Here is a 26891-nt window from a genome sequence, read left to right on the forward strand (position 1 = left end):
GCAAGCAGCAGCATTTTTGCTGGGAAACGTGAATTATGATTTGTTTAGGTATTTTTGTTTAGGTAGTGCAGAAGCCTTTCTCTAACCCTCTGTACACACCAACAGAAATAATCCTGCTCCACCTTTGCCTAGGAAAGGTGGCAAAATTCAGCTTTTGCTGTTTATGTTGCGATGCAAAATTCTGCTTTTGCAGGTATTTGATTTTCATCTTGTATCTAAAGGATTGGGGCTGCTCTTTGGAGGCAGTCTGTGGAGGGAAATCTAGCAAAAGCTTAAATTGGAACAAGTTTTTAACCTTCCATACTCTGATTTGGCAATAAAATAGAACTCTGGAAAATGGCAGAGTGTTGTTAGAAAAAAAAAAAACCAAGCTGTGTAGAGTTTTGCATTGTCATAAATTGTTCACCTAATAACTTATGATTCCTTCAGGGTCTGATATTTTATATTTTTGAACAACTAATGCAAGCAGGCTTTTCTTTTCTTAGGATGTAATGCTGGTGAGAAGCTGCTCCAAATTTTGTTCAAAGCTGCTTAGAATAAGGAAGTGTTTATTCACTACTGTCATCTTGATTCTCTAACATTTGTTGTCTGTCTCCCAAAAAAAACCATTGAACATAGACATTCAATATTTTACAAGCCAGGAGCTGGTGAAAATGTTAAGTATATACTGCTTCATGTTCAGATTATTTTAACAGGTTTAAGATAAACAGGTATTAAGTGCCAGTGAGCTGCCTGTTGTTAGAGTTGATTATTTTTCAGTTACTTAATCCCCCTACAAACTACAGCATGAAGTCCTTTTCTCACACCAACTGATGCAGCTCATAATTCCAACCTTTTATCCCAATAGCATTAGTGGATAAGGAGGTGTTTAAGTATCCTGTTTACCCTGCTGCTTACGGGAGAGGAACTGAGGAGTGGTGAGGAAAGAAGCACCTGGCTTTATGAGCAGTGGACATTAATCAGTGTTGCTGTATCCATCTGCTGTGAATTGGGCCTTTAAATAGCTACAGTAATAGAAGTCAGTGTGGAATTCCCTTCAGCCCTGCTGCAGCTTTCTGTGCTGAAAAGATGCTATTTGTAGAATTGGCTTGTTGTGGCATTGCCCATAGGACTGATTTTAGTGCAAGGTTAAGAACAGTTGGTACAGGATTGAATTAGCTTGGCTCAGAGTCGGACAAAATCCCCTAAACTGTGGTTGACTGTCTTTTCCACCAGGGTGCAGACTTTTGATTTGTGTGCTTTGGAAAATTTTTTTCCCATCATGCACAGCTATTGGAAAGTATATTCCAAGTAAGTCTCAGGTACAGAAAAACTGTTGTCACACAACTGTAAGGGAACAGGCAGGTTCTTGTCATAATGTTGACAGCATTAAATACTAGTTACAATTAAGTCTTTCTTTTCTTAGCACGATTTTATGAGTAGAATGGCACTGGATTTCTGTAGGTAGAATCAATGTAATACAATCTGTAAGTAGCATAATACAAAATTTATACTACCACTAAGTTAATTTCTAATCAGCTGGACCCTCTGCAGATCAGGTCAAATCTTAACATGTGGTGTGCTTTATCAATATAACACTCATAATCTAGACTCAAAAACCATATAAAAGAACATGAGTCACTCACTCGATCCTCAGAGGAAGCAGATGATGACAGAGGTGTCCCTTGTCACCAGTGAGGGGAGGGTGTTGCATTTCTGGTCCAGGTTCCCACTTGAGGCTTGCAGCTGCTGGGTTTTCTGGCCAGTGCTCTGAGTGCCCTTGGGTTTCCCTGTGCTGTGGCCGAGGCGTCAACACCACCTGCTTGGCCTCCTCCCTGGGACCTTCAAGGCCACCGGGGAAGGGAGTGATTGTCCTGGCACCCAGATATCTTGAGACATCTAGGGAGGGAGAGCACAAACGTGTTTGGTCTGTCTGCTTGGTTCACAGGACCTTCAGAGCCTGGGAACGAGAACAAAGCTAAAAAATACGTGACCAGCTCCTCATACAGTGGTGTTATGCTGACAGGGTTAGTGGGCTCAGAGCAGGGCTGCCAGCCACGCCTAGTTCAGGACATTTGAGAGGGAAAGGAGACAGTACTCATTAATACTAGCAGGACAGAATTTTATTCATTTCAAGCTGAATTACTCTCCAAGTCGTTATCTTTAATTCATGAGCATAAGTGGCTGTAGAGGCACACAGTCCCACATTCAGAAAGGGATTCAACACTTACTGACAGCTGTCCATGAGCAATGACTGGGCAAGAAAGTGTGCTCTGATGTCTGTGATGATTTTGTGGATGCTGAGGGGTGTGAGAGCTTTTAGTTAAAGTTTGTAGCCTGAATTTTCTGCTCTGACTGCAGAGTTTTTTGTCTGCTGCAGCTGGTAGAGAGATCATGTGCTTGAGTGGGCTCTTGGTGTGATCCAGTGAAATCTTGGAACTCAAAATAAGTCATTTCTGTCACTGGAACTTGACTACTGATTTTAAAGCTCTTCTGGTTTCACTTAAGATGTGATCAGCCTGTCTCATTTGAAACTGTGTATTGTACAATTCTTATCTTACATGTAATATTCAGACTGGTAAAACTCCATGTTAATTGCAAAACAGATGTGAAAATACCCTCTAAGAATGACAACAGTCAGCCAGACATAAACTTGGGTATTACAGCAGTGTTATTTATGCTTTTGGTGGGGTACTTGCGGGGGGATGATGATTGATCTTGGAGTTATCCCATGGTCTTCTAGAGTTAAGTAGTAGTACAATTATATGTATTATACATGTTACACTGTGCAAAGCTTAGTCTCTTCCTTACAGCTTCTGGATCATTAAAGTATTTAATTCTAAAGCTTGCTTCCCAGCAAGTTGGTCTACCAGTGGCACATAGCAATTTCGGTTGTGAAGTAATATTACAACTTTCTAGGGGAAAATGTCATTTACTGTTCTAAGTATTGGCCTTCAGAGTCCAATATTAAATTTATTTTATTATAAAAGTTATATTCTGCTTAATAAAGCTCTTTATTATGACAGATTTACTGTCTTTGTGGGGTAAGGCTTGGATGAGAATGTTTTTATTTTCAAGGGAGGATTACAGTTTTACACATGTTCAGATTTGGATTTAAACATGTGCAGTCTATCCCTTCCCCTGGACAAGTTGAGCACTATTTTTCATCATAAAGAAGGCTTTTAAAAGAGGAGAAAAAACTTACGTGAAGAAGTTACTGATTATTTCTGATTAATAGTCACATACAAAACTTAATTACTAATGGCTATTGAAAGGTTTGGGAAATGAAAAACTTGCAAATTGAAATTTGGTGCCTTGTGTGCACTGTGAAATATTACTTGTTGACGGGAGAAGGGGAAAAAAGCAGCCCCAAATTCTGTGGAAACTAATAAAATCCTTGTGTGATTTTTCAAGAGAAGTTTTATTTTTAAATAGCTCACTTGAAATGTGGACTAAGTCTTTCAGTGGTGGCCCAAAGGTTAATTTACTCACAAATAACTAGAGCATAATTTGCTTGCTGTGTTCTGTGAGTCAGAAGATGACAGAGAAATAATGTGTGCCTGCAGGAGGATGATTTTCTGTTTGTTTTGTAGCCATAGGTATTATTCTGAAAGTAGTACAAAATAATCTCTTACACCTGCATAACTGTTTTGCTGTCAACAGTCCAGTGACTCTTCTCCTTGAAGCAAAAGAACCCTGAAGAACTGCAGGAATATGTAGTTAACTCTGTAATTATCCAGATTTAGCTGGCTTCTTACAGCTTCAGTCATTTAGGTGATGCATTGATGAGTAAGGCTTTCATGCTTAAAGAACTTCAGGCAAAATTTAATAGACAGACAATGACTGGCCAGTGACTGGTATGTGCTGAAAGAAAGAATTATATCTTATCATGGAGGACTGTATAAAACAAATATTTACATAGTTCAGAGGAGCTGTTTTTCTGCTTAATTTTGAAGAAAGTATTGGTTCCTTGTAGAGGAAAGTACTTCATGGCATGAAAACTTCATCAGTTTGTGCTTTTGACTTGGGAAGGTGTTTTTAGAAGCGTGAACAGTAGGAAATCGTGTGTGTCTGAACTATGTTTGAGCTATATCCTACTTGGAGCAACTTTGACTTCTTTAATAAAGATTTTCTTAGTTATTTTGGAAGTCATTAGAACCTGTTCATTCAGTACTAGTCCTGATGTTTTCTACAGCCAGATTTGTGTAGTTGGTACAATCACCTCTCAGCTAAAGGTGTGTGTGTAAAAAAAAAAAAAAAAAAAATTGAATAAAATGAGCTTTGAAACATTGAGAAAGATATCTGAATTGTGTAGACATTCAGGTAAGAATTCCTTTTGGTTTTCATGAGCTAAGCTTGTGTCAGAATTCCAGTAGAGGTGCACACTGGGTGAATTTTAGTATAGATCTACATGGCAGATGATTCTGTCCTTAAGGAGAACTTGTTTGTTTTCTGAGGTAACAAAATCCTATTTAAGCCTAAATCTTTCTACTTTTGCACCTGTTGTAAATTTGAATAAATACTGAGCCTGAGGATGTGGGGACTCTGAGGAATGCTCTCAAACTTGCTGTATTTCAGAGAAGTGCAGGTTTGGAAGCTGGAAGGAGGAGCTGCAGGTTTTTCTCAGTATTTCCCAGCTGCTTGGCCGGGTTGTTTTGTCTGACAGCAGCTGAGATAGTTCAGTGTAAGGAAGCTGTTGCTTGTTTGCCACGATAGGCACAATGTTTACATTCTTCTGAATGTGATGATGGCTTTAGCTGCTGCTTTTCACTCTGAGTAATTGGTCTTTTGCTTTTAAGTTTTGGAATGTCGTTTTATTTTTTAGACTTCACAATATTTTCAGTTTTCCCCAAAATTTTCATGCAAGTTCTGAGAATTAATTTTGTTCCACTCTACTTCCAATTGCTAGAGTTTTCTTAGTGCCACTATTTGGAAGCATCACTCTTTACATCTTCAGTCAGCGATCTTTCTGGGATGATTATGGTCAGAAACAAAGGCTATTGGATAATGGTAATGCAGTTGGGTTTTTCTTCAGAGCAGAAAAACTGTTAAAAATAAAAATGGATAATCTTTCCTGACGTGTAATTGCATTCAATCCATACAGGATGGAAGTATTGACTTGAATGAGACCAAATTCTTCAAGGACTTCCTTGAGGCAATTTGCAAAACCCAAAATGATAGTTTGTGATTTCTAAGCTATACAGCTCATTTTTTTAGGAAGTTCTTCTGAGCTCAGTGAATAATCCATGCTCAGTTTAAGTCTTGTAGATAGCTCAGGCTCCTCACTGTCAGAGATGCAGCTCTAGAGGAGTATTTCATGTGTCTCCTTGTTAGGCTGGAACTGTAATCATTCTTCCTGAAGTGGAAGTTGTTTCCTAAGAAAACTTGTCTCTTTTCTGAGGTTTTTGTTGTTGTTTTATATCATTCTTAGTTTAATTTTATACAGATTGTGAATGCCACAAAGTCTAGATGCAAAGGTGTTTATAAACACCAAGGGATCTTTTTACAAATGGATCCTTCTTCTGTTGTCAATGTTTAGCCTTGAGACTGATACCTATAAAACCATTTTTTAAAAAGCTATTAGTAATAACAAACCATGACTGCTGTGCTGGCTTGCAAGTTTGTTCTGTTTTTATATTAAATGACTGAATTTTGTTGGTGTTAGATAATAAAGTTCACTATAACTGCTTTCAATGCTTGTAATGCAAGCTTGCATACCTATCCCACACTCAGTCTTCTGTCTCCTTCCTTCCTTTTGCTTCAGCATTTAGAGCAGAATTGCTCCCTTTAATAACTAGGTCATGTATTTGACAGTTGCACCTAAGGTTTTGACATACACTGTGGAATTCTCTGCCTACATATATTTTAAATCTATGAGAAGTAGTCTCTTATAGTGACAGTTGCTGAGTGAGGTATAAATGGAGTGTAGAAACTTTCTTCTTCCTTCTTTCCCATCAGGAAGCATTGATGAAGATGTTGTGGTGATTGAAGCATCCTCCACTCCCCAAGTCACTGCTAACGAAGAAATAAATGTTACCTCAACAGACAGTGAAGTGGAGATTGTCACAGTTGGTGAAAACTACAGGTGAGATTTGTATTAATAAAGTTTTGGTTATCTTCAGGTTTCTCACAATGTTTTGTGCCATTGAAAGCCCATAAGGTAATGTCTTTGGAATTCTAACCAGAATGCACAGTATGTATTTCTGGTTTAAAAAAACCAAGCCAAGCAAAACCCAATCAAATAACAAAACCCCCCGAACAAAGTAAGGATAAAAAACCCAAAGTACAGCTTTGCCAAAGCTTGAGAATTGAGCTAATCTGGAGTTGTTGAGGTGGCTGTATTAGTGTGATTGATGTGCAGAATTTGGGAGAAGCAAAGCTGCACAGTGAGATCCTAGAGAGAGCCTGTGTAGGCTGAGTTGACTATCCAGGGATTAGCTGAGCATTTCTCAGGAAAGCAGCCTACTTTTTTGAAGCTGCTGCTGGTGTATATGCTTTCCTGTTCGTCCAAGAATCTTTGGAAGTTTTGTTCCATATTTTCAGATTTTACAGAATCTATTCAAGTGGACTTCCTTGAAGAAAACTTCAAATTTAAACCTACCTAAATCCAGATACTTTTTAAAAGTAGACAGCTTTGTATATTCCTAGCATCAGTAAGATGTGTTTTCTGTTATAACCCTAAGATTTGAAAAAACTTATTCTTTCTTCCCTCATCTTCTGCAGTGCTACAGCCAAACCAGCAGTAGCTCCATGGTGATTCGTGCAATGGATTTTGTTTGTTTTTAGTGAAGTCATTCCCTTTTCTTCATATTTTCCTCTTCTGAATATTTGAAGTCTGAGTACATTGTTTTTCCAATTTGGAAAATGAGAGCCACTTGATTTATGTAAATACTGGAGAGTCAAAGTTTTTGACAGTGAGAACAGTAAATACAATACTGTAAAAATATTGTTTCCTTAATTAAAGACTGTATGCTCCAAAGAGGATGCACACTCCAGAGATCATTGTCTTGAGTGTTTGTGTTTGCATGGCTAAACTGGACAGAATGGGTACTATGTGTTATAATGTATAGATAAACCCATTCCTTTGCTTAGGTATGGTTACAGGCTTAGGATCGCCTCTCCTCAATCCACATTGCTTTTTAGTTTAAGTATCACAAAAAGGTGTGTTTTGTCTCCAAAGAGAGGAGGCAAAATAATGTTAGACAGAAAGGTCTGGAGATTTTGTATAGTCAAAGTATTCTGGGAATTTGAAGTATAAAAATTATTTGAAGTATAAAAATTATGACAGTATTCTGTCACAAGTAAACGTGCAAAAGTACTTAATGTTTACAAATATTTATTGTCTTAATAGTTCCATCATCGTTTACAGACCTGCTGTTTCAGACTGCACAGGAGTAGTATAGGATTTGGAGACTCTTCAATTACTATTTACAAAGCTAAAACAACTTCAGCTATAATTGCTGCCTGGCCATGGTTGTAGGGTTTTACTGTGATTATTTTTTTTTTTTTTCAAGATAGCTGGATGTACATGGGACATGGTTTAAAGACCTTTAAACTCTCCATGCTGGGCATTTGCTGTTATGTTCTCTGGTAAAGGCTGCAGTAGCGTTTGTGTGCTTGGTGAAAGTGGAGTCACGGGGTATCTCAATGAAACAAAACGCTTTTCTAATAACAAACTCCAAGTAGCTCCTCCAGCAGGAGGAGCAGAACTCAGTGATGGCAGGCTGTAGGGCAGTGTCTGAGGTGTTGGCCTTCCCAAGGTCTCGTTCTGCGCTGGGACACTCGCGGTCGCACTGGGGACAGAGCTCCGGTTCGCACGCGGCCCGGCCTGCGGAGCAGCGATCCCGCAGCCGCGTCTCCACCGTCATCCAGCCCCTCCGGCAGAGCGCCGCCGAAGTCGTGGACCTCACCGTGGATGAAGATGGTGAGTTGACTTGTCGGAGAAAGCTCTGCAGGAGCAGGGTGGGAGTGCAAGGGCGCTGGAGTTAATGGAGTCGGATATAACGTACCCTTCTATGAGGGGGTCTGATTTCTGAGCCTGGCAGAAAATCTTCTTGTGCCCTTCCTTTCAAAATTTAAAGTTTTGCCATTTTCAGTGGGTCTTTGAGATCTAAAGATACAGTTTTTCTTCCAAAACTGCCTTGGGTGTGTATCTGAGGGCTGACTCACCAGGCAGAAATTACAGAACAGGTTGGAACTACTTCTTGAAAAATATGCACTTACTTCAATTCAGCACTATAAAAGGAAAGTCTATCATTGCCTGTGCTTTGGAATAGTGACTGTTCTTTCAAGCCTTGAAGTAAAAATAACTTTTAGAAAAAGAAAAAAGCCCAACCCTAAACTAGTGAAGTGTGTTAGGTTTCTGAAGCTGTAACCTTTCATTGGTTCCTAACATTAAAACCTGCTGGCACTTAATAAGTCTATTCCTGCTAAATCTTGTAAGAGCAACTTTTCAATCATCAAAAAATTGGGAGAAGGAAAAACTGAAGCTCATGTACGTTTATGCACATTTATATTTGCAGATGGTGGTGGTTTTGGGGATTCCTTGGGTGCATGTTATTTGTAATGTGAACAAAAGTTCTGTCCTGTTGTGGTTCTGTCCCTGAGTGCATTGCAAGCTTAGTATCTTGCAATATCTAATTTTTCAAGTTGTCGTGGTTTTGGGGGTGGGATGGAGAATCAGCAAGGCTTGAGAATAGTTTTGATTGGTTAATGGCTTTTAAGGCAGAGGACGGGTTGATGTACAGATAATTTTTTTATGGATTTACTGTGAAATATCCCAACAGCTCTGTTGTTGAAGGAGTGCAGTATAGGTTTCTATTGCTTTAATTTACTCTTAAAATCCATGTTATAGAGTTTAGTCTTTAGTATTCAGAAGCCAAGTTATTTTTAAAATAGACTTCCATAACGTGTGTGTTAAAGACTAGCTCCTGCCTTCTAGAGGAAATGCCTGAGGTGAATCTTCAAGGATTTAAGGAGTACTATTTTTGGGTTAAGGCATCAAATTTCACATGTGAATTTGTGTAAAATGATCAGACTCCTGAATTAACACTGTAAAAGGCAGCTGTGCAGTTTATCCCAACTTTACTTGTTTTATCAAAGATACTGGTCTTAGAACTTGGCTGGCTGCTTCCCTGAGCATAAAGACCCTATCTCCTTTTATCTTCTGGGTTCATGGATGGGCAGTATGTTAAGAAATCCAGTTTCTCTTAGTGAGTAGTTCACAATGGGCCAATCCTCCTGTTTTTCACTGGTTTAGGCAGGGGAGAATCAGAAGTGTCTGTAGGGCTGGTGGGGAGCCTGAGCCTGAGGGAGCTCAGGGTGGCCACTGACCTGAGCACTGCCTGATCACTCCTCAGTGTAAGCTCTGCATGTACTATGAAGTTGTTCTTGTTTTCTGAATTTAAGCATTAATATATTTCACCTAAAACATTGTCTTTAAAATAAATAAAATTAGTATATTGAAAGTAAGAGAGATTTAAATGTAGATGTCAGGTCATGTTTTTTTAATGTGATGAGTTGGAAGACTTGCAAGAGAGAAGATATATTTATTCCTTTGCTCACTGAGGTGCTGATACTCCTACTAGATATAGAGAGAAATCTTGAAAACTACTCATATTTTATTTTGAGACTTTGTGTAAAGGATGTATTTGAAGTTTTTTGATTCTTTTTTCCCCTTGATATCCATGCAGACGGTGTTTTACTAAAAAAACCTGAGCTGTTTCTGATTATCTTCCCTTTTATGGTATCTTATATTCTTAATCATGTCATTGCCTTCCATTACTTAAGAGAAATTTTAAACTTATAGTCAAAGTATTTTTCAAAACTGAGTTCTATTTATGCCAGGAAGTGTAGTTTTAAAGTTTAACTTGTTTACAAATATCTAGTAAAGGACAAGATTCATCAAGTGTTTTGGATTTCCAGGATATATTGCTCACTGTTAGCTTTGCAATATGTAACATGAACAGGTATGTACCTTTAAGAGAAGTCTCAAGTATTGATAATCTGCTTTTAGCATGTGTTGAGACTAGAAATCACTTGCTAAAGCCTTTAGTACTATGCGTCTGGAATGGTTGAAGTTTATAAAGTAGTATTTCTAGTTTAGATTTTTATGCTGTTCTTGGTGTGCAATCTACAAGTTTTTCTGTTTTTGTAGGCAATAAAAAGTCATAAGGATAATACTTAATCATAGAGTAGTTTTTCTGTGGATTCATGGAGGATATCAGCAATTATTCATATCATAAAGTACTAAAGTAATTTAATCTCCTTTGTAGTAGGGTTTTTTTAATCCAGTAAATAAAACTTAAATGTCAAATTTGGTTGAGAATTGATTTTATGTTAATAATTAAAGCTTGAGTTGGTTAAAAAAACACAGGAGAGAAAAAGGCGATAATTTTAATTTTCTTTCACACACAAGCCCGTCAGGTTTTTGTGTTCTGACTTTCTTAGCTTCTGGCCAGGCCAGAATTGAGTATGTCTTGTAAAATAGATCAAGAGCAGGAAGAACAATAAAAAAGCCTCAGCAGCTTTTAAAGTTTAAAGTACATGAAAGCTTTTTTATTTCACTAGAGCCGACAGTTGTGCCAACCACATCAGCTCGAGTGGAGCCGCAGGTCGTGAGTTCTGCCTCCACTACCAGCTCCAGTACGTCTACCTCAGAGCAGGCCTCTGATGCAGCTCCAAACGTCTCCAGCAGCCAGCCCTCTGCAGCACCAGAGACCACTCCCAGCCTCCCCAGTGGCAGCACTGCTGGCACTTCAACTGGAGGTACAGAATAAGAGCTTTGAGCTGTTGCATTGCCTCTGAGTACCAAGGGAGTAGAGGGAGTTAATCAGCATTCTCTAAATTAAATGCCATGTGGACTTCTAGTACTGAACCTAACAGTAGTAAGCTGAGAAGACAGGAATCTGAAAAACACCATTGATTTCTCCATAAAGATGCAGGAAATTTGCTGGAGCTTTCTGCTTGTGCCTGTTGGAATGATGTGGTTATACATAATGCACATCCTTGCTTTTTGGGGGGGAGGAATGTAGTTCACTGGGAATTAAGTCTCTCATTGCAGTGTGTTACAGAGGTGTTATTTCAGTGTGTGTTGTAAGGCAGTGAAGGATGTGTTTGGATTCCTTGAGTATATCTCCTGCTGTGGATAACCCCCTGGGGGCACGTTTATACAGACCTGCACAGAGCTGTATATACAGGGAGCACTCATGACATCACTGGAACAGAGCTGCCCTGTCTGCAAGTGTGGTGAGGGACCATTAACCTGAGTGGACCACAGTTGCACAGGAATTTGGGGTCTCTGCACAGTAACCACAGAACAATTGTTATCCTTTCCCTGCTGATGACGTGCCTTAAATTTGTGGAATAAAGCAAGTGTCAGTTCATGTCCTCCAGTGGTTGTCATGAGTGTGTCCACCTGAACCATTCAGTTTTGCTTCATTTGGCAGGTATAGCGAAGTCTTACTTTTTGTATCTGGCTTTTGTTAAAGTCCAGATCTGATTTTCAATTGGTTAAGTATTTAATTGTAAGATATAGGGTGTTTTGTTTCTGTTTAAGACACTGCTTTACAGTGATCAGCTTTACTAATTTTTTTCACTTCAATATTGACTTTGTCTTCAAGATGAAATAAGAAGAGCTGCATCTAATTCGACACTGGAAACTGGCCCTACGGCCATGCCAAGGCTACCGTCGTGCTGCCCCCAGCATTCTCCTTGTGGAGGACCTTCACAGACTCATCATGCTTTGGGGCACCCACATACAAGCTGCTTTCAGCAGCATGGCCACCACTTCCAGCATCACCACCATCACCACCACAACCCTCACCCAGCTGTCCCGCTGTCTCCTTCGTTCAGTGACTCCAGCTGCCCTGTGGAAAGGCCTCCTCCTGTGCCTGCCCCGTGTGGAGCAAGCAGCAGTTCTGGCACCAGTTACCATGAGCAGGCATGTTTAATCCTTGTGACTCAGCATCACGCCTTGGGACTTGGGATTTTGAGTTCTTCCATATAGGAGAGACTAGGATAAGGATGCTCAATTATAAATTACTCTCTTCCTCTGCATCAGGCATTATAGGAGGGAACTAAAAGGAAAAATTGAGCTGTAATACATAGGAACGTAAAACCCTGACATTTTACAGAAAGACATATTCCTGCTAGTAATCATTGACAGCTGACCTCTTCATGGCTGTAAAGATGAGTGACTGCATAGCAAACCAAACATAATTACCCTGATATATCCTGCCCATCATAGCAGTTTTGCAATACAAATCATTGAGCTGCTTTGAGGGAAGAAAAATATCAAGCCTAATGTTCTGTATATAAAAAGTATAAAAGAGTTGCTCCTCTAAAAGCATTGTTTTTTAAGACTTTTGCAGTAATTAAATCATAGCTGTATCTTACTCATCTGTTGTGGAGGGTTTTGTTGAAGTTTTCAGTTTGGTTGGGGGGAGCAGCGAGGGTTTGTTTGGTTTTTGCAGAATCTAGTGTAAGTAAGTTAGTCTCTCACCAGATTCACAAATCTAGGAATAAGAAATGTTAAACCATATTTAAAGAATGTTCTAGAGTCAAGTGGTGAAACTTCAAAATTTGGCTCCCAGTTGCTTGTGATAGTAATTATTTTTATTGTTTTAAATCTGATGCTTGAATTGTGACTTTGCTTTCAATGTCTGAAGAGTGGCTTGCCAACAGCCGGTGTGTTTCTGCAGCAGGCCCTGCCAGTCGACTTGAGCAGCAGCGGTATCAGAAGCCACGGCAGCGGCGCCTTCCACGGCACGTCGGCGTTTGACCCGTGCTGCCCCGGCTCCTCGTCGCGCACGGCGCTCTACGGGCACCAGGCGGGCGCGGGGCCCAGCCAGGCGCTGGCCATCGACGGCTACGGCTCGGGGCTGGTGGCACAGCCGCAGCCACAGCCGCCGCCGCAGGCCTCACTGTCCTCCTGCCGCCACTACATGCATTCCCCCTGTGAGTACTGCAGCCCCTCCGTTCCCCCCGTGGGTACTGCTGCCCCTGAATGCATTCCCCCGTGGGTACTGCTGCCCCTGAATGCATTCCCCCGTGGGTACTGCTGCCCCTGAATGCATTCCCCCGGGGGTGCCGCTGCCCCTGCGTGCGCTCCCCCCGTGGGTACTGCTGGCAGACAGTGCCTGGGCAGCAGGGAACTCTCTGCCTTCTGGCATTGATCCAACACCTGGCCTAGCAAAACACAGCTTAAGAAATAATTTAAGCAGTTAGGGGGTTTGAACAGGACCAAGGTAAGGTTAAAATATTTTTTTATGAGTGACCATAATAATACTGAGTCTTTAAAACTGTGTTTACTGTGAAAATATTTTTCATCTCCTTTGTATTCTAGCACTGGCTCTTTATTTCATTTTCCTTGGTGGGTCCCATGTCCCATCCCCCCAGTGAAATCTGCTTTAGCAGAATTATTTGTTTAATTGTGGTTTTCCTTTTTGTATTTTGTTATCTCTGTAGAATAGTGAACCCAGGAGGGGGATTGAACTTTTGAAAATGAAACAACAAATGTAAAGTAATATTAGAAGGGGGATTCTGTCCTTCTACTCTTCTCTCATGAGACCCCGCCTGAAACAAAGCTTCAGATTTGGGCTCCTCAGCACAAGGACAGGCCTGTTGGAGTGAATTTGTGGAGGACCATGAAGATGCTCAGAGGGCTGGAGCATCTCTGCTCCAAGGACAGGCTAAGACAGTTGAAATTGTTCAGCCTAGCAAAGAGAAGGCTCTGGTGACACTTTATACCACCTTCCAGTGCCTAAAGGGCTTGAAGAGAGCTGAAGAGGGGCTTTGACAAGGGCATGTGTTGATAGGACAGAAGGGAGTGGCTTTAAACGGGAAGAGTGTAGATTTAGATGAGGTTTAAGGAAGAAATTCCTCTCTGTGATGGTGGTGAGGCACTGGCACAGCTTGCAGGGAGAAGCTGTGTTTGCCCCTTCCCTGGAAGTGTTCAGGGCCAGCCTGGACATGGCTTGGAGCAGCCTTGTCTAGTCCAAGATGTCCATGGCAGGGGCTTGAAACAAGGTCGATCTTTGAAGTCCCTTCCAACTTGGACCTTTCTATGTACCTTTTCCAGTCGGTGTTACACAGATTTTTTTCTTCTTTTATCCAGTATTGGAAAGCAGAATGCTTTTGGCTGCAGAAAATGTCGTTTCTTGTAGGGTATATTGCTAGAATCACTTTATTTAGAAGTTACATAAACGCATATTCCCATGTTGCCACTGTTTAAACTGGTGTAATAATACTGAAGTACCTGTGCGAAGATATTTCTTAAAATAAATTTAAGCCAAAACCTGCAGTTGACCAAATTAAAATCACTGGATGTTTTCATTGCAGATGCCTCCTTGACCAGACCTCTTCACCATCAAGCTTCTGCGTGTCCTCACTCTCATGGAAATCCTCCTCCACAGCCACAACCTCCACCTCAAGTGGATTATGTTATCCCTCATCCAGTGCATCCTTTTCATCCCTCAATCTCCTCTCATGCATCTTCTCATCCTGTTCCACCTCCACCACCAACTCATCCCTTAGCCAATGCAGCTGCTCCAATACCACAACATCTCCCTGCAACACACCAGCCAATATCCCATCACATCCCTGCAACAGCACCTCCAGCACAGAGGCTACATCCTCATGAAGTGATCCAGAGGATGGAGGTCCAGAGAAGAAGAATGATGCAACACCCAACGTATGTCACAAATGTACTCAGAACAATATCTAAACATATAATTCATTTCCCTCAGGTTTGTAAAATGTTGCATGTGAATCTCAAACTGATAATTGCATGGCTAGGAACTGTTAGTGTTAAGCCATGGTAAGAAGTGTCTTTACAAATGGTCTGAGTCCTGTGAGCGTTAGGACTGACCCTGCCCTGTCACATCTCTCTGTGATGTCTCCAGGTAAGGCACAAAGGGGACATGGAAGATAAGGGGAGTTTGTTTCTCTTGCCCGTTACTCTGGATAGTAAGCAGGAATTCCTTTTCAAGCTGGACAGCCTGGAGAATGCAGGTATCCTTCCTGTCCAGCAATATTACCTTTTCAGGACTGGAAGTAGAGAATGGTTAGAGTCCTCCCTGTCATGTATCAAAGCAGTGCATCTGTATAATGTGTGGGCTTTCTGTTAATTTTTTGGCTAATTATGCACCCATAAAGATTGTGGGGTGGACAGCCTAGGAGTTTTACATTTATACATTATTTCTATAATTTTAAAGATGTTTCTTTTAGATTAAGAGTTGGTTTGGGGAAAATGAGTCTACATGATGTTCAGGTTTCATGAAACTATGGAAGTTGTTTTTTTAATTGTATTGCTCCAGGTTTTTTTCCCCATAGTTACTTGATAAACTGAAGGGAGGTGAGACTACAGATATGTTCTGCTGGTAGGTCTGTTCCCATGTTAGACTGCACCACTGCAGAATGAATGGTTCTCACATAATTTATACAAGCTTGACAGATTTCTCTGAAGAAGTGTCACTTTACAGTGATGAGAATAGTTTGCTGTTAAGTACATTTTTGCCTTCCTGGACATGTAAATTTACAAGATGTCTGGTCTACTTTGTCAGGTAATTTAAGATGGTACTGAACCTGGAGAACATACACTGCTTTTGGTAAAATCCAAGTTTTCAGGTTAAATAATAAACCATCCTTTCTGCATTGAAAGCAATGAAAAGAAAAATTCTAATCTATTTCTTTCTGTGGTAAAGTAGGTGAAGTGGGAAAGTAGCAGGAATCAGTCAGCATGAGTTCAGGTTATTTTTCAAATCCATAGTTGTTCTGTATCAGCTGGCATGGATAAAAACTGTGTGCCCCATTTACCTGAACTATGATTCAAACATGTTTCAAGGAAAACATCCTCTGATTAGTATGTTAAGATTCCCCTAGTTACTTTTGGTGGTATAGCTTTACTAGAAATAATCTGCAGCAGAGCTGTGAATGACACTGAATCCAAGCATGAGTGTCTCGTGGGCCTCCCTTTCCTACCTGTCCTTTAAGGTTAGGATTAAACATTTTTTCAGTTTCTGTAGTCGTGGCTGCCAAGTGAAGGGCAGGTCACTGTAGCTGGCTTTGAATGTGAAATCTGTGTTAAAATTAGTTTGTAAATTATATCTAAAGTAGAAATTAAAATACTGCATGGTGAGCTTCTTATTTTGAAGCAGTAGCTTGATCTGTAACATCTTGGTTATGGGTGATGGTTTCTTCATTCTAAAAAGCAGGTGAGATTAATTGTGGTTATTCTTTGTTGTTTAGACGTGCTCATGAGCGGCCTCCTCCACATCCTCACAGAATGCACCCCAATTATGGTCATGGGCATCACATCCATGTGCCTCAGACTATGTCTTCCCATCCTCGACAAGCTCCAGAGAGGTCTGCCTGGTGAGTAATCTGACACTGTTTGAGCTCTTGGGACTCTGGACAGGAGACCATAATGTGCTGATCACAGTGCTGATAATGCTGGCTGTGGTTTTAAATGCTGCTGCATGTACCTTTAGTTTAAAGTTTGTAGATGTTGATATGGCTTTGAACTACTGCTTTGAGTACTCAATATTTTAAGTATATTTCTAGTTTTTTAAGGTTTTTTTAAGGTTTTGTAGTATAGACTACTATATTCTCTCCCTTTTTGTTTGAACTTTATTTACAATTACATCAGGCCCACTTATGAAGCGTGCCCTTATGTTCCACAATATATTTATTATTAAAAAAAAACCTTTTGGCCATTAGTGAAGAGGTGCATGCATGACGACTGCAGTTCCCACAGCGTGTGCTGCAGAGAAGACTCCACATGGATAGCATTACTGGGCACAGTCAATGTGGAGTTGTCTCAATTTTTTTCATACTTAATCTTTTCAGCTGTTTTAAAAGTAACTTCTGGTTATGATAGGAAGATATTTCTTTTAGCAAAATTTAAATATGGCTTAAAAAATATTTTACATAAAACTGTTGTAGCTGTATTGTGTTGTAGGCTCTCCAAAGCAGTGTGGTTGTACCTAGGAGGCAAGCTGTTCCTTTACTGTAATGCCACTTTTGTTCATGTGACAGGGAACTAGGAATTGAAGCTGGTGTGACTGCAGCTACTTACCCTCCAGGGCCCTTGCATCCTCACTTGGCTCACTACCACGCACCTCCTCGACTGCATCACTTGCAAATAGGGGCTCTTCCTCTAATGGTAAGGAGATACCTTATTGGTCATTTTGATTTTGTTTGTCAGGAAAATAGATATCTGTGTATACATTGCTGCAGAATGCTTAACTGGAAATATTTCACTGTGTCTGTCTGTTACTCCCAGCGAGGGAGCTCGAGCAGGCCCATTGTGTAGTAAGAGGAAACAGTATAGGGACATCTACATTTCTAACTTCAGCTCCTGTACAATGAGGTATACTTGAACTAAATTGTCACTTGCATTGCAATGCATTGACCCTCTGCATCTGATTTTTAAAGTTCAGATTATTTTGTTAAGTTTTGGATTAGTTAAAGGTACCAACTTTCCACCCAATGCATGAGAATTAGCACTGATTCTTTCTTTTTAAGGTGTGTATACACACAACTAGAATTCCATCTAGAGATTTGATTGTTTTCAAGTAATATTTATTGTTCATCAACCTAATTTTGTGTGATAAAGTATATAATTTTGTAGCATGAAGAGTTACGATCTGCAGGAAGTGTGAGGGTAAGGTAGTCCTCTGTTACACAACTTTCTTGAATCTACAGTAGAAAATGAAAACAAACCAACATATCTTTACTGTTGTTGCAGAGTATTATTTTCAAAAGAATGCTTTTAGCTTTGGTTAAAATTTTAATTTTGTTTAATGAAAATTCACAGAGAAACAAATTTAGTTTGAGTATATTTAGTGTTTCTGTGTGGTCAAGCAATAACATTTAATCCTCTTAAAGCTAGTTAATCTAATCAAAATTGTAAATGAATGCTAAATTTTTAACTTAAAACCCCTGCAAGTCTCATCCTTTCAAAATTCCTCTGTTAGTAGCATGAATTGACATTTGGGGCTTGAACTGTAACTTTACAATCAAATTGTAGTAACTGTCTCCAGTCTGGTCTTGCATTGTGTGTTCATCGCTCTTTAACCACCAGATGTGATGATCCTTGAGTACCTCTCTGATGTGTGAGGGTTGGTCATTTGTGGATGCTGCTCACATACTTAGCACAGACTTTTTAAAATAGTCTGTAGAATTTGATATTTTAGTGTAGCCAGCGAGGCATAACCTTCTCCTGTGCATCATCTCTTCAAATTAAGTTTTTCTGCATTCTTCAGTTAGGTGTCTGCTTTTTCAAGTGGATGAAAGATGGCTTTACTCTCTCACATTTCTGTCATGTGTTGCACTGTTACAGGTAGCATCAGCTGCTTTAGACTCTCTCCTATAGTTCAGGGAGCTGTAATTGTGTTAGGAGGCAGCAAGTTAAATCTGTGTCTGTTTCAACTCATTTTCATCAGTAAGCCATCTGTAGGATTTACTCCGTTCATTGTTGTGAAGTTTCTAGAAACTTAGGAGTTCAGATGATCCTTATATTGCAGTGTGATGAGAAATTTTTCATTGTATTTTAATTTTAATTGGGATATTCCTACAGCTGAAATGTTACATAAGCAAATAGTTGGGACCCCACTCTTCATCTTTTTAGCAGTCGAGGAGAAAAAAGCTGTGATAGAGAATGTTCAGAAGTGTTTCTTGAATGTGTGATAAAATATTTTAGGGATTTATGCCCTTCTGCTTGGCTACTGCAGTTTCTAATTGGTAAAAGTGGCAAATGAAATAAGGATCTTTAAATCTACAGAAATTTGTGCAAATGTTTATGTAGGGACATTTGATCCTTATAATGGTAATTAATGAGTGACTGAGTGAAACTGAAGTTTGTGTTTTGGGGCTTTGTACACACTGCACTGACAGCATATTTCATCATGAGCAGACTGCTCTGAGCAGCACTTCCTCAAGTGTTTGGGGTCTGGTTTGAACCTTGCTGAGATCAGATTGAGCTCTGTGGCTTTGAAGTTGTGTAGAGTCTGACTAATTTGAAGTGCATTCACACACTAGAAGAACATGAAGACAGGTTGGAGCTCTGCTAGAAGTTATATATACAGTGAGTTCAAAGCATTACAAATACCTTTTGATGGCTCTAAATAAAGAAAGTCACGGGTTTTGCTCACATGTGTGTGAGTGAGCAGTGGATCTGTCAGCAAAACTTATTTTGAATAGAGACCAGGTAGTCAGTGAAGTTTTTCATCTAACAAACTTGCCTGGATTTTAAACAAAAGTGCTGTTTCAGGCAACAGTTTATTTGCACCTGTTACTTTTTTTTTTTTTGTAACTTCAGGAATAGGGATGAGGGAAGAGGCTGAACTGTAAATGGAGTCCCTCTGCAAAGCTGTTAATGTTCTAAGGAGTGCTTTCTTCAAGTACAGAGGGTACTAAATAGGGATTTCATAAGTCATATTTTTTGATACAGACACCATAAACTATTCTCTTTTTTTTTTTTTTTTTTGAGAGGGAGATGTCTTTTAAAGTAACTAATGCAGTCACTTAACTAACAATTTGGTTAGTATTGAATCCACTGTGTGAAATGGCTTGCAGCACAATTGGTAGTGTGCCTTTTTTATGTGGAGTACTGAAACCCTTTCACACTACTGCCAGACTGTAAAGGACATAATGGATTATTTGGGCTTTAATGACATTAGTACTCTGTATCACTTTCTGACTTAAATTAGATGCACATAACCAAATCTTTATCTACTCTGTGCTGGAATGCAGACTGCAGTTTTAATCCTCAGGGAGACAAAATGATAAAGATATGTGGGGGAAGATAATCAGTGTTCAGCAGCTTTGACAGTCCAGATAGAGAGTTGGGGAAACAAAATCTCCTTTTCTCCTAGTTTGGTTGAAAAGACTTCTACCTGTTTAAGTGTTGTTTCAGGAGGAGTCCTAGATTAAAAGCAGTTAGGAAGAGCTTTCTTCATATCTGTGTATCCAAGGGTCAGGCTGCTTCCCTCTTGATTTAAACTAATTACTTTGTGACCATGTCTTAGACTTTGTGTTTGTTACTGTTTTAAGGCCTTGCATGTCCTGAGGAAAGAGTTGTTGAATGAAATCCTTTCTGGACAAATACCCATTCTGCTAACTGATCATTTTTAGGGAGACTCAAGTGAAGATCAATGTGTGGCATAACTAATGGAACATTAGACAAGAAATATGCAGGACACAAAGGCTTTTTATCTGTTCCTCTGTTCTTTTCTGATACCAGTGTTTGTTGTTAGATTCCCCTTATATTTCTGTTTACTCTGGGTTCCTTTGGCTGCTCCTTTGGCACTGTTAATGAAAGGCTTTTTGACTTGGGGTTCTAGCACTGTTTACCACATCAGGGTGAGCAGGGTGGCAATTTCTGTAATGTATCATGGGGTATGGTGTTCCAGGCTCCTGATTCCAGCTTCTTCTGCCCTTTTGAATGATGCCCTGTTGAATGTAAAAATCAGGGGTGAGGAGTGATGCGGGTAATTATTTGGACTTTGTAATTTGTTAGGTATGGTGTAATAAATCTCTCTAGAGTTGATGCAAGCATTAAGACTCGTTAATTTATCTGTGGACCTGCAGCTCCTCAGTCTCAGGGAGATCTTTGGGTCATATTTAAAAAAAACAAAACCCCAACCAAACCAACCCCTCAGCTCCAAACAACAACAAAGACCTCAAGCAAACCTAAAGTTTATAGTACCTTAATCTCTGTCAGGTATTTCACATCCAGCTTTCAATTTGCTGTGTCCCCTTTTTCTTCTATTGCAGAGTCTTACTGCTTTGTTCCTTTTCCTGTTAATTGATTCAAAGCATTTCAGGCTGTCTTTGCATTTAGTTGTGAAAATGCTTATGGATTTGGAGGTGTAAGCAGTAGGTCCCAGCACATTATGGTAGTTTTGTGCTGGTCAAAGTAATACTGCTCAGAGTGTAGTCACACAGGTGTTGCAACTCTAAGAGATGCAGCTGTTCTGTGCCCCAAAAGCCAACAAGTTTGTGTAACACCTGAACACTTAAGGCTGTAACTTTATGTAGTCAGAGTAGTTCAAGATGAACTTCAGGTTTGAAATAGCCTTGATTAGCTGCATCAAATAGAATTGCATTTTTAAGAAAAATATTCTAGTTTTTTTCTTAATATAAACATGAATTAGTGTTCTTTGGGTTTTTTTGTAGAATAAAAGCTATTGAAGAGCACTCACTTTATGTTCCCCTAAGGCACAGGTACCATTGAGTTTAATCTGTGCAGCAGATGGTATTTTATTGGGTTCCTTCACCCAGTGGTTTTCTGTGAAAACTGCAGCTTTTGTCTGTTTGTATTTGGCTTAAGACATTAAATGATGAGCTTTCCTTCTCTTTGTGTATTGATAGTAGCTGAGCAGTTAATTAACTGAAAAGGCTTCCACTGGGGATTTGTTCTAATACATATGAAATCATACTTAATGTGAACCATGGAGCCTGGGGTGGACAAGAAAAGTGGTACCATACAGGGCAGGAATCTCTCCACTGGCTGGCAACTGAAAAGCAGAAAGATCCTGTAAAGGTAGAGGGTATTTAAAGGAGAGAGTAGCAAGAAAGAAAGCCTTCCCTGCAGGTTAGATGTTTCCAAGTGTTGAGAATGGTTGTGTTGTAAATGGTTCAGACTTAGCCTTGAATTATTTTAGTTGCTGCAGATTTTTGTGGTCATGGAAAGTATCAATAGAAAGTGCAAAACAAGAAACAAGTGATACTGCTACAGTTCCTGGTAGACTCGTGCTGAAATTTGCAGGTCCAGAATACATTGCTTTAAAGTATATATTTTAATTTGACTGTACCCAAAAGAATATATACAAACACTTAGTGCAGACTGGCATTGCCTTTAACGGCTTATGTTCTTCGTTAGCTTTAACCTTTTCCTTTTTTCTTACATTCTATTTGAAAACTTGCTGAAAACTAACTTCTGCTTGTGTGTGAAGCTCTTCAAGAGAGCTGAAATCTTTTTGCATTTGAAGTTTGGTGGTAACTGTCAAAGGAGTTTTAGTAAGACTTTTCTTAGTTGGATATTATTGATAGTTCTCTCTTGCAAATCTTTTCTCCATCTTGTCGCAAATGTGCTTAGTTAAAATTTTGCTGTGTTAGGAGACTACTTATTCTGCAGGTGTAAAAGAACTGAGTTTGTTTTTTTAGCATTTTACCTGGCCAGAAATGTGAGCTGTGCTCTCAGGGTATTTTATAAAAGAGCCTGTAGGTACTGTATGCTCAGGTAATTTTGCAGAGGTGTTATGCCATCCCCATCAGGATAATATGGAGGCCCATTTATTAGCATGAAAACATACTGCCCCACACAAGATTTCTGGTGTCTTGAGTTCAGTAGTTTGTTGTGGTAGGTACTCTGAACAGTTTTTAAGTTTTTGCTGTTAAAATTAAATTCAGTTGCTTAGTTTCCAGTGTCAGAATTTGTTCCAAATAGAGCACCTATCCAGGTGCATGTCTCTGCAGTTGGTAAACTGACTGCTGAGGCAATTGGAACTGTAATTATGGAATTACAGCCATACATCTGTGACTTTGTACCTCTTGTAATGATGCAGTATCTGCACTGTCAGATGCATTGTTTTCCAAAAGACTGATTTTAAATCCTGGTCAATAAGAAGCAGGCATTGAATACCACTTCTTAGACTTGGGTTAAGTTTTTTCAGGAGTTCCCCTCCTCTGAGTTGTGGCCATTGATTCCCAATGTTAAAATACACAATAAAGTTTTCCAAATTATGCCAGGCAGGTCTATGCCTGGTGAAAACCTGGCACAATAAGCATGTTCATAGTGTGAGTGGATGACCTAGTTCTTTAAATGCATTTGCTGTAATTGGAAGCTGAAGTACAATTACATGCTAAAATGCAGAATGAATCATAAATCAGTGATTATCTGAATTTTCATACACATCAGCATATTTTTAATCTGCTTTCTCAAACTTCTTTAGTTACAGCCACAGTTTATATTGTTGGACAGTAAGATCTATGATACCAACAATTACTTACATAACATGTTTCAATATACACAAGAATATGCATCTTTTGGTTTCTATTACTCTGATGTGTTAACATTTAAGACCAGTATTAGGGCTGTATTTGTGATGGACATTGGCATTACATTGTCATTTAACAAGCAGTATGTAAACTGCTTTAAAATAATCAGATTCTGCCTTTCTCTTCTGGAAAAGAATTATTTAGGGCAGAGGAATCTTGTCTGTCCCTGTCAGCTTTTAGTTACAAGACAGAAATTGAAAACTCTAGAAAGGTGACTTGTTGGTCTCTTATTTCATGTGGGTAGCTTTGTCTATGTGTGTGCTTTTCCACAATGCATTCATTGAGTTTTGCACCTTTATGTGTGTTAAACTTGGAAGTGTCTGATGGAAGGAAGAGCAACATGTGAATATGTGACTTCATGAGTAGTATCTGGGATATCTGGTTTGTGGATGGCCTCATGAGGTGAATGTTGAGCTGTCATATACAAGAGCAGAGACGTTATCAGCTGATAGCACAGAAAGGAAAATGGTGCTCAAGTATTTCCAAGTGACTTGCTGCTTACAGTTTTCCTGTCAGTGTCCTGTGGGATTAGGTAAACCAATTCTGCTGATCAGTTTTGGGTTTTTTTTCACCTGCTCATTAAAAATTGCTATTGGGATGTTCCTGACAAGAAGTCAATACCATTTTCACTCATCTTGCTGGGGTAAAAAAGGAATGCAGCAGCCCTGCTGTGGAGGTGTTCCCTGCTATAGTAACTGTCCTTCAGCTTTGCTCTATGAAGAGTGCTGGTGCTTGAAGGGCCTGTGGGATATAGCACTGGACACTGGTCTTTTGTTCACTGCTTGTATCTCTTACTGTGCAAGGAGGTTTAGTGGATGCTTGAATGCAGAGTGTTATGTGGAGTTAACTGTGACTTCAGATGTGAGTTTTGAGTGTTAATTTTTATCAGCCTGTAAATTTAAAGTGTCTGAAGATGTTCAGTTCTTTTGAGTCAGATAAGAGTATTGGCTACTTTTTCCAGATTGGGTTCTTTAGCCTTCTTTCTTCTGTGGTACCAAAAGCTTGTATTTGAGAATAGTGAGTCCTTTTCATAACTTCATGTGTAGCTGTTAGGTTACAGCTGTTAGCTGTTTACAAGAATAGGTAGATATTTATGATGGTTTATATAATGCCGATTGAGATTTTGAGAGTTTGAGGAATTGTAATGCAGATGTGGAGAAGTTACAGGAGAGGATCTAGTCTCACTTCTGTTTTGCTTCTGGTTACGTTCAGATGTGTCAGAGTGGTGTTTGTGTTGTGCTGTCAGTTGGAATTGTGTGCTCAGGCTGAGGAGTATAAAAAGTGATTCAATGATAGCAAGAGGAATTTGAATATTTCAAAGTGAACAGTAGAATACTGAAACTGTTCTGAATAGGTTTAACTTAACATCTGCTGTTTGAATAGGTACCAGACATGGCGGGCTACCCTCACATCCGTTACATTTCATCGGGATTGGATGGAACATCATTCAGAGGCCCTTTCAGGGGCAATTTTGAGGTTTGTAATAGAATAAAAGTAGATATATGTCAAAACGTGTCATGAGGGAATGTGGGGGGTGTATGATAGAGCTAGTTCCGTATACAGATAGAAAAGAATCATACAGAAAATGCCCTTTACTTACAGAATGCCCTCACAATTGTGGAGTGGGACAAAAACATATTGAAAAGCTGGTTAGGAAAAGGTGCCCTGTGGACAATGCAGGTTAGGTGGCAATTACCTGACAGTACATCTTGCTCTGCCCACCAGCCATCAGGAGGACTGAGGAGTCCCATGACCTTCTGGGAGTGGTGTCTCTGAGTAACTGTGGCAGGATCCTCCAAGTGAGGCTGAAACTTGGCCACACTTACAGTGCTGTCCTGTTGTGTAATGCAGGAATTGAAATGGAGTGAGGGGGGGAAAAACAGGAGGACATAAAAGGTATCAGATGCAGAGAGTTAATGACCTAGACCACTGAAAACCTCTTCAGTGACATCTCATGGTTCTAAGAAAGTCATTGCTGGAGAAAAATAAATCAGTCATTGTATTTCAACTTCAGCAACTTTTTTTTTTTTTAAAGCCTTAATGACTGTTAGAAAGCAAATATTTACAAAGCATATTTTAATTGCCTTTTCCTCATTAGACACAGAAGTATGTGTGAACATACTGATAGCCATTCATAGCTGACAAACTCATTTGTTGGTAATAAAATAGTATTTCCCTAGAACTTAAAATACCAGACAGTGTTGTGTGGGTTTTTCTACAGAAGCCCATCACTTTTCCCACACAACATACTCTTTTTGGCTTTGCCTATATTTAATTAACTCAGGAAATAAGAGTTTGTAATTCTAAAAATGAAAATGGGTTAGAATAAAACTAATACTTCCTCAGTGTAGGTGAAATAATAGTTTTTACACTGTTTATCCTTCATGATTTTTAGGAGTTGATTCACTTGGAGGAACGACTAGGCAATGTTAATCGTGGAGCAACACAGGGAACTATAGAAAGATGCACATATCCACATAAATACAAAAAGGTGAGGATTTTTCAAATCGTGGCCTGTCTGTAATAGTTTTTTGAACTTGTAATGTTAAAGGTTAGCTTAAATCTGCAGAAGTGTCGGCTTCAAAGAGGGCATGTTTTCTGTATCTTGGAATTTCAAGGATTGTAAACAAAGCTTACAATGCCACTTGTTTCATGAGGAAAATGTAAAATTACTTCCTTAGATAAAGAGCTACTGTGGTGGGATAAACAGCAGTGGTTTGATATGATTAACTTGTCCAGTAGTTACAAGTAGCCTTGTGAGTAGTGAAATAACTGCTGGAGATAACAAACAACAGACTTCAGTGGTAGCTCACAAACTAAGGCTCCATGTCTGCAGTAAACAGTTCACTGTGCTTACCTGCTTGGTGTGTGTCAGTTTAACCTTTGCTCTGAGCACATGGGGAAGACAGAACACCAGGAGGTTTTGAACTGGGGTACACAGTTTTGACAACTGAGGTTGTCTCTCAATTGGATTTCAGTCTGTGATGAGAGACAATCCCATCCCCATGACACTGTTCTTTCATACTTCATAAATAGTAACACAACACTAGGTTGAAACTATTTTTGTTTGCCTCTACATGAGGGAAATTAAGATATTTAATGGGCAATAAGTAAAAGGACTGGTTGCAGCACTATGAAATTAGTAGTCCAATAGAGTTTTGTAATTAACAGTTAAATCTGAAATGTCTGGCTTTTGCTCCAAGTGCTGCTTTTTGATTCATTTTGGTTCAAATACATTTTAATAAATATTACAAAGTGTTTTCAAAGAAATGTGTTGAATATGTATCAAAACCAGGTTTTACTCAGTTTGTCAATAATGTCATCTCTACTAATAAGGTAACAACTGATTGGTTCTCACAGAGGAAACTGCACTGCAAGCAAGATGGGGAGGAAGGAACAGAAGAAGACACAGAGGAAAAGTGCACCATTTGTTTGTCTATATTGGAGGAAGGTGAAGATGTCAGGTAAATAACACTGAGTGCCAGAATATAATGTTAATGTTCTGGATTTTACACCATTCTTGAATGTGGTGCACTGCTTTGCAGTACTGCTTAGGTTAGCAGTTACAGGTAACTACTCTCATTGAACTAATACAGTAAAACAAGTTGCAGCTGAAAATACATGTTGTTCAGTCTGTACTGTCATTAAGTAGAGTGCAGGTTATTCTGTCAGTCTTCTACGGTTTGACTGCCTGTGTTACAGCGTGAACCCAAGCTGATGCCCTGAATTAAAGAGGACTGTCAGTGTTCCTGAAGTAATGCTCCTTAAACTCCAACAGGTTTAAATCAAAGTAATACACCAGAAGCCAGCTGATGCTTAACTTCATTGCCCATATCCATTTCTTTTTA

The 26891-nt window shown here is 39.5% G+C and overlaps 1 protein-coding gene across 1 annotated transcript in view; it reads left to right on the forward strand.

The window, feature by feature from the left end:
- The window catches only part of RNF111 (ring finger protein 111), a 42947-nt gene that overhangs the window by 14619 nt on the left and 1437 nt on the right, over positions 1 to 26891 (forward strand). Inside the window, exons 3-13 of the mRNA XM_066328517.1 lie at positions 5938 to 6064; positions 7740 to 7903; positions 10549 to 10746; positions 11601 to 11920; positions 12681 to 12936; positions 14320 to 14671; positions 16228 to 16353; positions 17017 to 17143; positions 24427 to 24519; positions 25439 to 25534; positions 26404 to 26507. Coding sequence (XP_066184614.1) covers positions 5938 to 6064; positions 7740 to 7903; positions 10549 to 10746; positions 11601 to 11920; positions 12681 to 12936; positions 14320 to 14671; positions 16228 to 16353; positions 17017 to 17143; positions 24427 to 24519; positions 25439 to 25534; positions 26404 to 26507 — 1963 coding nt within the window. The remainder of the gene's footprint in view (positions 1 to 5937; positions 6065 to 7739; positions 7904 to 10548; positions 10747 to 11600; positions 11921 to 12680; positions 12937 to 14319; positions 14672 to 16227; positions 16354 to 17016; positions 17144 to 24426; positions 24520 to 25438; positions 25535 to 26403; positions 26508 to 26891) is intronic.

This window comes from Sylvia atricapilla, chromosome 13 (genome assembly GCF_009819655.1).
Source record: "Sylvia atricapilla isolate bSylAtr1 chromosome 13, bSylAtr1.pri, whole genome shotgun sequence".
NCBI lineage: Eukaryota > Metazoa > Chordata > Aves > Passeriformes > Sylviidae > Sylvia > Sylvia atricapilla.